General features: G+C 41.5%; 1 protein-coding gene across 4 annotated transcripts in view; it reads left to right on the forward strand.

The window, feature by feature from the left end:
• Positions 1-695: 695 nt before the first annotated feature.
• The window catches only part of PCNX1 (pecanex 1), a 180,571-nt gene continuing 167,446 nt past the window's right edge, over positions 696-13,820 (forward strand). For 3 of the 4 annotated variants that reach the window (XM_028496107.2, XM_024118370.2, XM_024118371.2), the window contains exon 1: positions 990-1,202. In XM_028496107.2, coding sequence (XP_028351908.1) covers positions 1,050-1,202 — 153 coding nt within the window. In that variant the 5' untranslated portion in view covers positions 990-1,049. Of the gene's footprint in view, positions 1,203-13,820 lie in introns of all 4 variants that reach the window. The other variant, XM_024118367.1, reaches the window with a different exon arrangement.

The raw sequence follows: 13,820 nt of genomic DNA on the forward strand, positions 1-13,820 counted from the left end.
TTTCAGCCCTGTTTAAATTGGCCCATTAATAAAAATGGCTACAAGTTACAGCACGTTAAAAAAATAAAATCACCGTGTACAATGATCAACCTGTCCACCCCATACCTTTACACCTCTTGCAACTTCTATTAATTTATCTGTCTTTGGAAGTAGTAAATCTGTCCAATCCTGGCCGTGGTTATTTTTCTCAGTCAAGGGCCTCCAGCTCACTTTATGGACCAACACAGTTCTTGCTCAAAGTGGGTGCGTTTGTGAGTTGTCAACCGTCACCAGCTGTACCTAATTCTTTCCGGCCTTCAAGGAGTATCTCAGATATGGGCCTCATTGTTCCTAGGCCTTTAATAAATATCGTAATTCGTCGGCCAGGATGCTGACAAGGTTTCGGGGGGGTGGAAGACCCGGTTTCTGGACTGGTGAAGGAACTTGCCAGGTTCGGGTACCGGGAGCGCAGTGCGGTCTCCCCCAGCCTCGACTCGCTATCCCCGAAACCTCGGCAGCCCCGCCCCCGGGCCCGGGCCCGCGTCCGCTCGCGCTTCCCCCGGGCGCCACCTGGAGGCGCCCGCGGCTGCGGAGGCGCTGCGCGCACCCGTCGGGAGCCGGATCAAGGGGCGGAGGAAGAGGAGAGGAGAGGAGGAGCTGGAGGGGGCGCGGCTTGCTCCCGGTGCCTCCCGGGCGCCGGGCCTCCTTCTCCGCCAGGCTCTGGGCTGGCGGCCTGCGGGGGTCGCGGCGGCGGCAGCGGCGCTGGCGGGCCGCGGGCGGCGGGGCCCTGGCTCCAGCTCCGGGTGTTAGGAAACAAGATGGCGGCGGCGCTCCGAAGGCCGGTCCCCACCTCTTCTCTGCTCTCCTCCGCCCCACCGCTCGCCTCCTCCTCCTCCTCGATCTCCTCCTCCTCCTGCAGCAACCCCAGCGACCGCAGAAGCGCCGGCCGGCTCTCCCGGAGCTCCGGAGGGGGATAGATTGGTCCGCTGCGGGCTCCGGCGACCAAGGCAGAGCTGGGGCCGGGGCGGGGACGGCGACGGCGGCGGCGGCGGCGGCGGCGCCGGGTGGGGATGGGGTCGCAGACGCTGCAGATCCTCCGGCAGGGGGTGTGGGCCGCGCTCAGCGGGGGCTGGTACTACGACCCGCACCAGGCCACCTTCGTGAACGCGCTGCACCTCTACCTGTGGCTCTTTCTGCTCGGCCTGCCCTTCACCCTCTACATGGTGAGTGTGGGGGCGGGGAGGAGGGCGGCTCCATACCCTTCTGGCGGGCCGGGTTCCCGAGTCCGGCGGGCGGTCGCGCCTCCCTGGCTCCGGGCCGGGGGTGCGCCCTCTTCCCCTTCCCGGTGCGCGCGCCCCACCATCCCGCGCCCCGGTCCCCTAGGGATCCGCCGCCCCCCTCGCTCTGGTGCTCCCCTCCCCCATCCGTACTCCCCACTGTTCTCTCCCTGGAGGGCTTCCCTTATTTCAGCGATGACAGGAGAAGCGAATCAGCAGCAGCCTCCACCTCCCGCCCCCGGGCGCCCAGCCCTTTTTCTGGGAAGTAGTAGCTTCCTCGGCCCCTTCTAAGGGGGTCCTGATCCTGCTCTCTCCAGCCTTTCTACCCGGGTGGGTGAAGCCCGAGTGGGGCTCCCTGCCTCCGCGTCTGGTGGTGGGCGCCGAGCGTTCTGCTCCCAAGGGCAGCCGCATCCGTCCCTGGCGCGCGTGCTTATCTGCGCTCGGTTCCTCGGACGCCGGACACCCCTGGGGCACTCCCTGCCCGCGAGGCAGTTCTCGCTCCTCCTCTCCGGGGAGTACCCTCCCTCCACCTCGCCTCTAATCCGGGTGCGGAGCTTTTGGAGCCGCCGGGAAGAATGTGTGCCGCTCGGTGTGGAATATATTTTGTGGGGAGTCCGGGCTCTTACTCGCTTAGACGTAGTGGTTGAAAATCTGACTCTCGCCCTTCCTGCCTCTCAAAATCCTGTTTTTGCTTACCAGTGGTTCTTTTCTGTTCGGCTCCGTGGTCAGTGGCTTTTATTTCCAGGCCAGCTTTGGGGGTAGGGAGCGGGGGAGATACAGGGTATCTGGCTGGCATTTCAGCAGATTTGTTTGGGTTGGTTCAAGGCCTTGTACTGATAGGAAAAAAGGAAAGTACTGCCTGTTGATGAATTCAGTACGATCAGTTTCTCCGAACGATCTAGGTTTCTAAGATATATTTTCACCGAAAGTTGTGAGCGCATTTTCTTTTTTAAAACACATTGGGTTAGGGTGGGGCATTAGGGAGACTAATGTGGAAGAGAGGTGATACTTAAGCTTCAGTTAAAATTTTAAAGTAACCAGCAGGGAGGAAAGATTGGTAACTTTTTATTTTAGGAGAATGCCTTTGAATATATTTCTGCTAACGTTGTGGTTCTTCGTGGAGCTGTAGTAAGGGGTGCTGGATTAGAAAATCTGGTGAGGATACCCATTTCTTTCCTAAGTGAAGCTCATTTACACTACTTGGCAGGAAAAGTGGAGGAAGATGTACTAAATTTCACATTCTCAAGCAACTTTTAATTTTTCATAGAAATCGTTTGGGAGGGACCTGCTGCTAGAGGTAAAAAAGCCGTTTAAAAAAAAATACTGAGTAACTGATGGCTTATTTCTTTAGGGGACTTGTTCAGTCTTGTCACTTTCTGAAAATTTATCACAAAGTGTTACAATTTTCCATTAATTCGGCCCAGGGAGTTAGTTCTATTTGCACTTCTCTATCTTCCAGGAATATAACATAATTAATGAACAGGTTAATTACTTTGGGTGTAAGAATCCTCAGGCTGTCACAGAGCTCTTTATAGCAGTTTTCTTTTATATCCAGGAGAATTATAAATTTAAAACTGAAGCTGGTTCTCGGCTAAGACTCTTGGTGTTATTAAGGCGTTATTAGAGCAAATGGAAAGCACTGAGTTCACTGCTTCATTTTGGGAGTTTATCCAGTTAAATTTAATTCACAAATAAATATTTGAATGTCTACTGTCTGCTGGGCAATTTGCTGGGTTCTGGGAAAATAAAATTGCTTCTCTGACTTTCTTGTTTACGTAACTGGCAACTCTGTTCTTTTTAAACCTTTAAAAAGCTCTCCTTGATTCTTCTCTTCCTCTCTCTTAACATCCGGTTCATCAACAAATCTTGTGGGTTCTATCTTCGAAACCTAACTAGAATCCAGCTAATCATCATCACCACTCCCTTGGTTCAAGCCATCATTATGTTTCTCCTGGGTTGTTGCAGTGTTCTAATGAGGGTCAGTGCTTCCATTCTTTATTCTCTATTCATAAAGATGTCTGAGTGATTCCTTAAAACATAAGTCAGATCATGGCACTCAGCTCAGAGCCTCCCTTCCCATGTGTTTACCCTCCCCCCACTCCATTTGCCTTCTTACAATTTTCCCCACACAATAACTGTGTTCCTGCCTCAGGGCCTTTGCACTTGCTATTCTCGCTCTGGATGACTCCTCCCCTCCAGATATATGTGTGACTTGACGTGCTGCATTTATTTCAGGTTTCAGTTATGTGTGAGGCTTTCCTTGATAACCAATGTAAAATAGCAACTTCCCAGCTCCTACAATACTTCCTAGTCCTCCTACCCTCCTTTATTTAATAGAACTTGTTACAAATTGGTATATATTTATTACTTAATCTCTCTCTTATCCCATTAGAATATAAACTCTAAGAGGGCAGAGACTTTTTGTTTACTGCTGTGTTGTCAAGACCTAGTTCAGTGCCAAGCACATAGTGAGAACTCAAATATTAAATGAATGATTAGAAATGAACAGCTTTTGCCTTCAAGGAAGTTCAAGTTCTAGCTTGGGGATAATGAACAATTACAAGCATTAGAATTGTTGTGAAAAGGTAAGTACAGAATGACCCTGAGCTTTTAGTCAGGGGATTGATCCTAGTCTAGGGGCAGTTAGCAAAGAAGATTGGTAAATGTTTACTTGGAAGTTATCAGCATTATAGAGGACAATCCAAGCCACAGACTAGAATATCTGGGGAGAAAGTATAATTCATTAAAAAGAAAATGGCTTGGCCAGAACTCCAAAGCCTAACAGCAGTTAAAAATCAGCAAAGGAGACAAGAAAGGTAAAAGGAAAATGAAGAGAGGAACCCATAACAGAAGCCAAGGAAAAAGTTTTTGAAAAGGAGAAAATGGTAAAAAATGCCAAATTGCCCTCCTGAAAGGCAGTACTAATTTAAATTTTCATCAACAGGATTGAGAGTACTTGTCTTCCCACCTCTTCTCAACACTTTGTACAAAAGAGTGTTAATGGTTGTAAATTTCTTTTTCAACGGAATGTTGAATAAATGATTTCAGTAATATTCTGGTTTTGATAATAGGCAGAATTTGTCTTAAAGTACTTTTTAATCCAAACTTTTCTTAGTCCAAACTAAGGATGTTTACTGCATCCCATATATATGTTTATATAACATATATCACAAAACAACTTTTATTTGATTTTTCCTATTCTCTGCACTCAGATAATTTTCACAGTTAGGTAATTGGTAAACAAGCAGAAATGTTTCTTTGAGAGAAGATTGATTGCCTTACCTGTTATTTTATCTGAGTTAAATCAAATGGTTTTCCTGTGTCTCTGTGCATAGCTGGGGAGGACAGAGAATTATTTTGTAGGTGGGCTAGGACATCTGGGACACCGGGGTAGTAACACTAGGATGGCATAGAGTAATGGTATGGAAAAGCACAGATTACAACAAATATTCTGTAGATTCTACTGTACTGTTGGCTTCTTTGGCATTACAGATGAATTTTACCAAACCACGGTGGAATAAATAGTTACTGATTCTGATTCCTCTGGTTCCTCTGCCTGTCCTCTTAAAAGTTGATTAGGGCTTCCCTGGTGGCGCAGTGCTTGAGAGTCCGCCTGCCGATGCAGGAGATACGGGTTCGTGCCCCGGTCCGGGAGGATCCCACATGCCGCGGAGCTGGGCCCGTGAGCCACGGCCGCTGAGCCTGCGCGTCCGGAGCCTGTGCTCCGCAACGGGAGAGGCCCGCGTACCACAAAAAAAAAAAAAAAAAAAGTTGATTAAATGCTTTCTTTGCTGGAATTGTAAAATAGTTCACACTTCCTTTCCTTCCTTTATCATTAGAACCTGAGGGGTTGCATGTTTTATAACTTGTACCCTTGGTGCTAGTCTTTGTTGCTTTGTGTTATAATAAGAAAGAAAAGAAAACCTAGGGGAAAGCAAGCCATTTCCTTTTGAGATTTTAAGGGGAAAAAAAAAAGTCCTATTTGTAGAACTTTGTACAAACCAAATAGAAACCTGAGTGCCAACTGCCCTGCGAATAGGCAGGAATATTAGTCACAAATTTGAGAAACGTGAATCATGTATGTAGCTGTTTTTCTAATCCTCCTCACTCCCTGAAAGTTGTCTAGACATAAACTAAACAGATCCAATCACCATAGTTGTCATCTTGAAAACGTGTATTTTGAAATAATTTTAGGTTTACAGAAAAGTTACAAAAATAGTATAGAGAGTTCTTATATACCCTTTGCCCAGCTTCCTCTAATATTAAAATCTTACATAACCATGGTGCATTTGTCAAAATGAAGAAATTGACGTCAGTACAGTACTAGTAATAAATTGTAGACATTATTTGGATTTCACCAGTTTTTCCATTAATGTGCCTTTTCTGTTTCAGGATCCAGCCTAGGATACTATATTGCATTTAGTATCATCATCTTTAACATGGCTTTCTTTCTTTCTGTTTTCCCTTACCATGCTGGGATTCTATTCTTTCAGGAATTTTACAGTTTATAACAATTAATCAAATTGTGTCTTATAAGAAAAATTAGTGAAAGGTTTTATGTCTGTGATAGGTACATTTTAGATGGAGAAAAGAGAGTATTCTGAATGATTTTTAAACCATGCATTGACCATTAACCTATGTGAGGCTGTTTTTGAATTGAGATATTTTACATGTGAAGAATTGTATGACATGAAATAATTCTAAAGAAGAAAAAGACTTTAGACCTCATTCACACAAAATGGACACCAGTGTCTTAGCTTCCTCCTATAATGCTGTTTTTCTAATTTATAAATTAGAAGCAATGAGACAAATGCACAACCGTATTACAAGGTAGACTGTGACTAATCCCTTATGTGTCGTAAAGTGTTCAGGAATTGGAAGGAGGATGCAGTTATTTCCTAGAAGGCTTTATGCAGAGGATAATTCACACATTCACAACCTTGACTGTATGCTGGGCACTGTGGTAAGCCTATGGTGGGGGACCTTTATAAGGTTTGTTATTTGTGCTGGAACATCATTTCCCATAATCTTCCCACCAGGCAAGTGAATCTTTGTTCTATGGAAAAGATTGTTTAGTGAAAGAATAGGTGTTGTTGGGTGTAATGGTTTGCTCTGCTATCAAGTATTTTATTGTAATATATCCAACATGTTAATGCTTTCTTAAACTTTGTTTAATTGTTCAAAGTTATAGTTCCTAGAATTTATAAAATTTAACATGATATCTAACATGGTTAGTGTTTTGTTCCAAATTTCCCTTTCATTGTTGGCTTTGCCTTTGATTTGGTAATCTTACACAGCTACTGACAAGTGTTTATAGCATCGTTTTTGTTCACATCATTATGCAATGTCAGTGGTACTCAAACTTTCACTGTGTATCTGTTTTGGCTTTCTTCCTTATTAAAGAATATCTGTAGGTAAAACACGGAAAGTCAAAGTAACTAAAATCACAAAGTGCACCACATAGCTCTTCACACTGTTCTAGGCATTGGCAGGTGGCTTTCAGCTAATTATAACTATATATTTTTGCTCACTGATGGGGTGAGGAGAATTAGAATTCTCCATTGGATGGTTTCAAACTACCTGCCCTCCACTCCTCTGCTCATTCTGAGTAACTGCTCATCCCTTTTCCTTCTGTAGCAAGATGCATATCACAACACCGGCTGGAGTGAGGCTGATGTTGAGATAATCCTGAGTCTGCTTTTTTTTTTTTTTTTTTTTTTTAAAGGAAGTTACTCAGCAGCTTTGGAAGATTATTAGGAATTCTTTTTATATTCCTTACTAGTGTCTCTCATGATACTCCACTTGAGAATTGCTGACCTGCCATATGACACAGGCTTCTACACAAGGGATAACATAGGACAGAGCTGCCATTACCTTTCTTCTTAAAAAAAAAAAAAAAAAAGCCCACTATCTAATAACTGGGAATTAATTTGCCTGCATTCCTATTTTGCTTTACTCCAATAAATCAGTATCTGGGGGAGAGTCCAGGCAAGTGTATTTTGAAAAGCCACTCCCCCTAGATGTACCAACAGAAAAAGCCTGTAGGTGATTGCTGGTGAACACCTCATGCTAACAGTCACTACCTGGGAGTTTTAGTCTATTATTTGTGACTGTCTGAAAATACCTATTGTTTCCTGCTTAGGTTGCTGGTTTAACTCATCTCCTTTTTTCAGCAGTGAATAAATTACTGAATAACTTTGACTCTGACTGTAATAGGGGCTTTTATGGTACTGATGATAGTTAACGCTTATATAGTGCTTTTTACCCAGGATAGTATAATCCTTGAGCATTTCACCCTGCAGTTAAAAAGCCATTGTTAGGTTTTTATCATGAAAATATTACTAGTTGTAGAAATTGTTCCATGTAGTAATCAAGTATATATAATCCAAAATAAAAGTACATATAATCCAAAGTAAGGATCCAAAATAAAAGCAAACAATGCTATGGCAATATTGTGGTGCACATTTGTATATATAAGATTTTACACCTGGAAGTTCACAGCATAAGTTTCTAGAAAAATTGCTGGGTCAAATTATGTACATTTCAAATTGAATGTCAAATTATACCTCAGAAAATGTTGTACCAGTTTATATTCTCACTAGTGTATGAAAGGACCTGTTGCCCTTTGTTTTCACCAACATTGGTTATTATGAGTCTTTCTGATGTGATAGTGTAAACTGGCATCTTGTTTTAATTTTTGTTTTTTTATTAATAGGTTCTTTGAGTATCTTTTCATAGGCTTAGTAGACATTTATATCTTTTTTCTTTTAGCTGCCTGTTGTATCCTTTATCCTTTTTTGAAAGTCATGTTCTTTCTAAGTGATTTTTGAGAGCCCCTTGTGTATTTAAAAATTAGCTCTTTGTTATGTATTAAAAATTTCCCCTAATTTGTCTTTTAACTGTATGATTGAGTTTTTTGAGCATATAAATTTAACATTTTTAGTAGTTGCATTTGCTACTTTTCATCCTGTGATAAAGACCTTCCCTGTTAAAAAAAATCATGTTTTCATCTAATAATTTTTAAACTTGGTAATAAATTTGCGTGGTTAAATAAAAAAGAAACTAAAAGGTGGTGAAAAGTCCCTCTTTCGTATCTGCCACCATGTTGCCAATTTCCACCTGCACTACCTCCCATAAAAAACCACTGTGAATAGTTTCTTGTGAATCCCACCGCAGCTTACAGGCGCAAATTCAAATGTCTGTCTCCGTCTCCCACCGCTGCATTCTTTTTTATATAAATTTATTTATTTATTTATTTTTGGCTGCGTTGGGTCTTTGTTGCTGCGCTCGGGCTTTTCTGTAGTTGCGGTGAGCAGGGCCTACTCTTCATTGTGGTGCGCTGGCTTCTCATTGCGGTGGCTTCTCTTGTTGTGGAGCACGGGCTCTAGGCGCACAAGCTTCAGTAGTTGTGGCACGTGGGCTCAGTAGTTGTGGCTCGCAGGCTCTAGAGCGCAGGCTCAGTAGTTGTGGTGCACAGGCTTAGTTGCTCCGCGGCATGTGGGATCTTCGCAGCCCAGAGCTCAAACCCCTGTCCCTGCATTGGCAGGCGGATTCTTAACCACTGCCCCACCAGGGAAGTCCCCCACCACTGCATTCTATACATTGTTTTCCCTCCATTTAATACATCTTTTTTTTTTTAACATCTTTATTGGAGTATAATTGCTTTACAATGGTGTGTTAGTTTCTGCTTTATAACAGAGTGAATCAGCTATACATATACATATGTCCCCATATCTCCTCCCTCTTGCGTCTCCCTCCCACCCTCCCTATCCCAGCTCTCCAGGTGATCACAAAGCATGGAGCTGATCTCCCTGTGCCATGCGGCTGCTTCCTACCATTTAATGTATCTTAAACACCTGTGCATCAGTACCAAATGAGCTTCCTCAGTGTTTTATTTAAATTGAGATAGACTTGATATGTAGCATTATATTAGTTTCAGGTATACAACATAATGTTTGAATATTTGTATATGTTGTGAAATGATCACCACAGTAAATCTGGTTAACATCTTTTACCATACATAGTTAGGAAGTTTTTTCTAGTGATGAGAACTTAAGATTTATTCTCTTAGGAACTTTCAAATATATGATACAGTAGTATTAACTGTAATCACCTGTATATTACATCCTCATGATATATTATTTTATAACGGCAAGTTTGTACCTTTTGACCCCGTTCACCCATTTCACCCACCCCCTACCCCCACCTCTGACAACTACCAGTCTGTGCTTTATACAGTATCTATGGTCTGCGTTTTGTTTTGCTTTGTTTTTATTTATTTTTTTAATATATATTTAAAAAATTGATTAATTAATTAATTTTTGGCTGTGTTGGGTCCTCGTTTCTGTGCAAGGGCTTTCTCCAGTTGCGGCGAGCGGGGGCCACTCTTCATCACGGTGCGTAGGCCTCTCACTATCGCGGCCTCTCATTGCGGAGCACAGGCTCCAGACGCGCAGGCTCAGTAGTTGTGGCTCACGGGCCCAGTTGCTCCACGGCATGTGGGGTCTTCCCAGACCAGGGCTCAAACCCGTGTCCCCTGCATCGGCAGGCAGACTCTCTTTCAACCACTGCACCACCAGGGAAGCCCTGCTTTGTTTTTAGACCCCACATATGAGATCATACAGTATTTGTCTTTCTCTTTCTGGTTTTTTGTACTTAGCATAATGTCAAACAAGGTCTATCCATGTTGTTGCAAATGGCAAGATTTCCTTTTTTATGGCTGACTAGTATTCCATAATATATATACACACATCACATTTTCTTTATTCATTCATGCATTGATGCACATTTAGGTTGCTTCCATGTCTTGGCTATTGTAAATAATGCTGCAGTGAACATGGGAATGCATATATCTTTTTGAGTTAATATTTTCGTTTCCTTCAGATAAATATGCAGAAGTGGAATTGCTGGATCATATGGTGATTCTATTTTTAATTTTTTGAGGCACCTCTGTACTGTTTTCCATAGTGGCTGTACCAGTTTATGTTCTCATCAACAGTGCACAAGGGTTCCCTTTTTTCTCCACATCCTTGTTAACACTTGCTCTTTATTGTCTTTTTGATATTAGCTATTTTTACAGGTGTGAGGTGATATCTCATTGTGGTTTTGATTTGTTGAGGATTTTTGCATCTTTTCATCAGCGTTATTGGCCTGTAATTTTCTCTTCATGTGGTATCTGGTTTTGGTATCAGGGTATTGCTGGCCTCATCAAGTGAGTTTGTAAGTGTTCCTTTGTCTTGTGTTTTTGGGAAGACTTTGAGAAAGATTGGTACTAGGTTTTTAAATGTTTGGTAGAATTCACCAGTGAAGCTGTCTGGTCCTGGACTTTAGTTGGGTTTAGTTTTTTTATTTTTAATAGTTCCATAGTAATGCATTGCATGGATATATTATTTATCATGTTACCTGCTGATAGATATTTAATTTGTTTACACCCTTTTGCTAACACAAACCATGCTGCAGTAAATAATCATACAGATGTCATCTCACATGTGTCTAGATATAATATTAAGATAAATTCCTAGAAATGGGATAGGTTGGTCAAAAGGGTAAATGCTTTTGTAGTTTTGAAAGATAGTGCCAATTTGCCCTCCAGAGGGATTGTATCACTTCATTTGCATGCCCACAAGCAGTGTATCAGAGTGCCTCTTATTGCTCCTGCGTGCCACAGCCTCACATAGTTTTGCAATTTTCATAGGTGAGAAATAGTATCTTAGAGTGGTTTTAATTGGCGTTTGTCCTGCTTTGAGTGGGATTGAGCTGCTTTTCATAAGCTTCAGGGTCATTTTTTTCCTATTTTTCTGTAATAGTTCATGTGCTTTATCCATTTTCTACTAGGTTATCTATTAAGGATTTAATTATATGTTAGTCCTCTGTAATCTAATTGCAAACATCTAATAGTTTTTATAGTTCATCCAATTTGGAATTTATTTTGCTGTAAGCAATATATGAGTGTCTAGTTAAAAAAAAATTTTTTTTGATAAGCAATTGTCCCAATCAACCTAATTATTAAACAATCCTGTCTTTTTCTCAGTGGTTTAAATGCCACTTTTCTAATCTAAGTTTCCATGGGGGTATTTGCATTTTGTTTTATCAATATGTCTTTTCTTACATGAATACCATACTTTTTTAAAAAAAAAATTTATTTTCTTTTATTTATTTTTGGCTGAGTTGGGTCTTTGTTACTGTGCGCGGGCTTTCTCTAGTTGCAGCGAGCGGGGGCTACTCTTCATTGTGGTGCGCCGGCTTCTCATTGCGGTGCTCTGGCTTCTCATTGCGGTGGCTTCTCTTGTTGCGGAGCACAGGCTCTACACTTGCGGGCTTCATTTGTTGTGGCTCACGGGCTCTAGAGCGCAGGCTCAGTAGTTGTGGTGCACAGGCTTAGCTGCTCCATGGCATGTGGGATCGTACCGGACCAGGGACGATCCTATGTCCCCTTGAACCCATGTCCCCTGCATTGGCCGGTGGATTCTTAACCACTGCGCAACCAGTGAAGCCCAATACCATACTTTTTTTAGTAATCCTAGTTTTATGTATTTTTCTTTCTTAGTAGTAGTCTTACCTTATTATTTCTTCTTCTTGTTATTTCTTTGGCTATTCTTGCATGTTTATTCCTCCATTTTGTTACATTTCCCAGGGATGTTGCTGAATTTTTTACTGAAGAGTATTGAATTTTGGATTACTTTAGGGAGGGAAGTTTGATGTGTTTATAATATTGAGTTAAGGTGAACTCTTCATTTCTTTTATGTCCCTCAGTAGATTTTTTTTTTAAAGAAGTTTTCTTTATGTTAACCTTGCACATTTTCCCTTAGGATTATTATCTTAGATTTTAGTTTCTAACACTACTGTAAATGCAACCAATTCTTTCTAACTGATTATTGCTTATTATGTAAGAAAAATCATGATTTTTAAAAAAACCTTATTTTAGAATAGTTCTAGATGTATAGAAAAATTGCAAACGTAGTTCAGAGAGATCCTATATATCCTGCACCCAGTTTCTCCTGTTGTTAACATCTTAGTTTACTGTGGCACATTTGTCACAAGCAATGAACCAATATGAATACACCATTATTAACTTATAATCTATACTTCGTACAGATTTCTTTCTTTTTTTAACTAATGTCCTTTTTTTCTTTTCCAGGATCCCATCTAAATCTATTGATTTCAATTTATTAAATTTGCAGCCAGACACTGTAGAATTAGGTTATTCTTTCTAATAATTTTTCTGTTTATTTTAAAAGGATTTTCAGATATGCAGTTATATTTGTAAATAATAATATTAACTTCTTCCCAATATTTATACTTTTTTCTCTTGTGTAATTGCTTGGTATGGTACTTTACGTATCTATTGATGTAATAAATAATGTTGAAAATATGAACAGCCTTACCTTGTACCCTTCTTTAATGGGAATTTTAGTGTTTTACCATTGAGCATACTAAGTTTTTTTTGGAATACAGATTCTTTTTTCTTTACTGTGTTATGGAAGTATTTCTCCATTTTCCAGTGACTTCTGGTGGTTCACTATCAGACTAATGTTTACCTCTGTGTACTCTGAGGTCTCACAAGTCTTACCTACGTCGTCTTCTTTTTTGTAGTTAATCTTTGTTTTCTCTGAACCATTTCTACTGAGAGGTCTTTTTGTTTGCTTATCTCAGATTTGTCACTACATTGCTCAAGCATTATTAACAACATCAGATAGTTCTTGTGCTATTATATGCCCATGCACTATCTCCTTTCAAGTTTTCTCACTTAATACTCATTGTAGCCCTGTGAAATGAAGATACTGTTTTTATCCCTATTTTTCTGATGAGGAAACAGAGGCTCCAAGAAGTTAAACCACTGGTTCAGGGTTATGTAGATTGCCTCTGCCATTTTCCTCTCTGGCCTCCAGAGGACCATCACGGTCACCCTCCACCATGTTCCTCCACAGTCTTGCAAGGTGCTTTTCTGATTAATCTGTTTCTGAAAGCCTACTTATGATTGATTGGGATGAACTAAGTGTCCCTGGATCTTTTTCAATATGTATTCTGAATCTAGAACTCTCAGAGCTGGCCTTGAAATCACCATCTAATTATATCTTTAATCTTGGCTCCCCTTCTCAACTAGCATATTCTATGAATACAGTGGAAGCCCATTATAAATCTCCCAGGGATTTAGTTATGGTTCTCACATATAGTTAAAGTGAGATAATTTGTCTCTCTCATCATTTTGGAGGGAGAGGTTAGTTAGCCTTGTTCTATAGTATGTACAGGCATACCTCATTTTACTGTGCTTCGCTTTATTATGCTTCACAGGTACTGCATTTTTTAACATGTTGAAGGTTTGTGGCAACCCTGCATTGAGCAAGTCTTTTGGTGCCGTTTTCCCAACAGCACTGTTCTCTTTGTGTCTCTGTGTCACATTTTGGTAATTCTCACAATATTTCAAAATTTTCATTATTATCAAATTTGTTGGGGCTTCCCTGGTGGCGCAGTGGTTGCGCGTCCGCCTGCCGATGCAGGGAACCGGGTTCGCGCCCCGGTCTGGGAGGATCCCACATGCCGCGGAGCAGCTGGGCCCGTGAGCCA

Source organism: Physeter macrocephalus, chromosome 11 (genome assembly GCF_002837175.3).
Source record: "Physeter macrocephalus isolate SW-GA chromosome 11, ASM283717v5, whole genome shotgun sequence".
NCBI classification, from domain to species: domain Eukaryota; kingdom Metazoa; phylum Chordata; class Mammalia; order Artiodactyla; family Physeteridae; genus Physeter; species Physeter macrocephalus.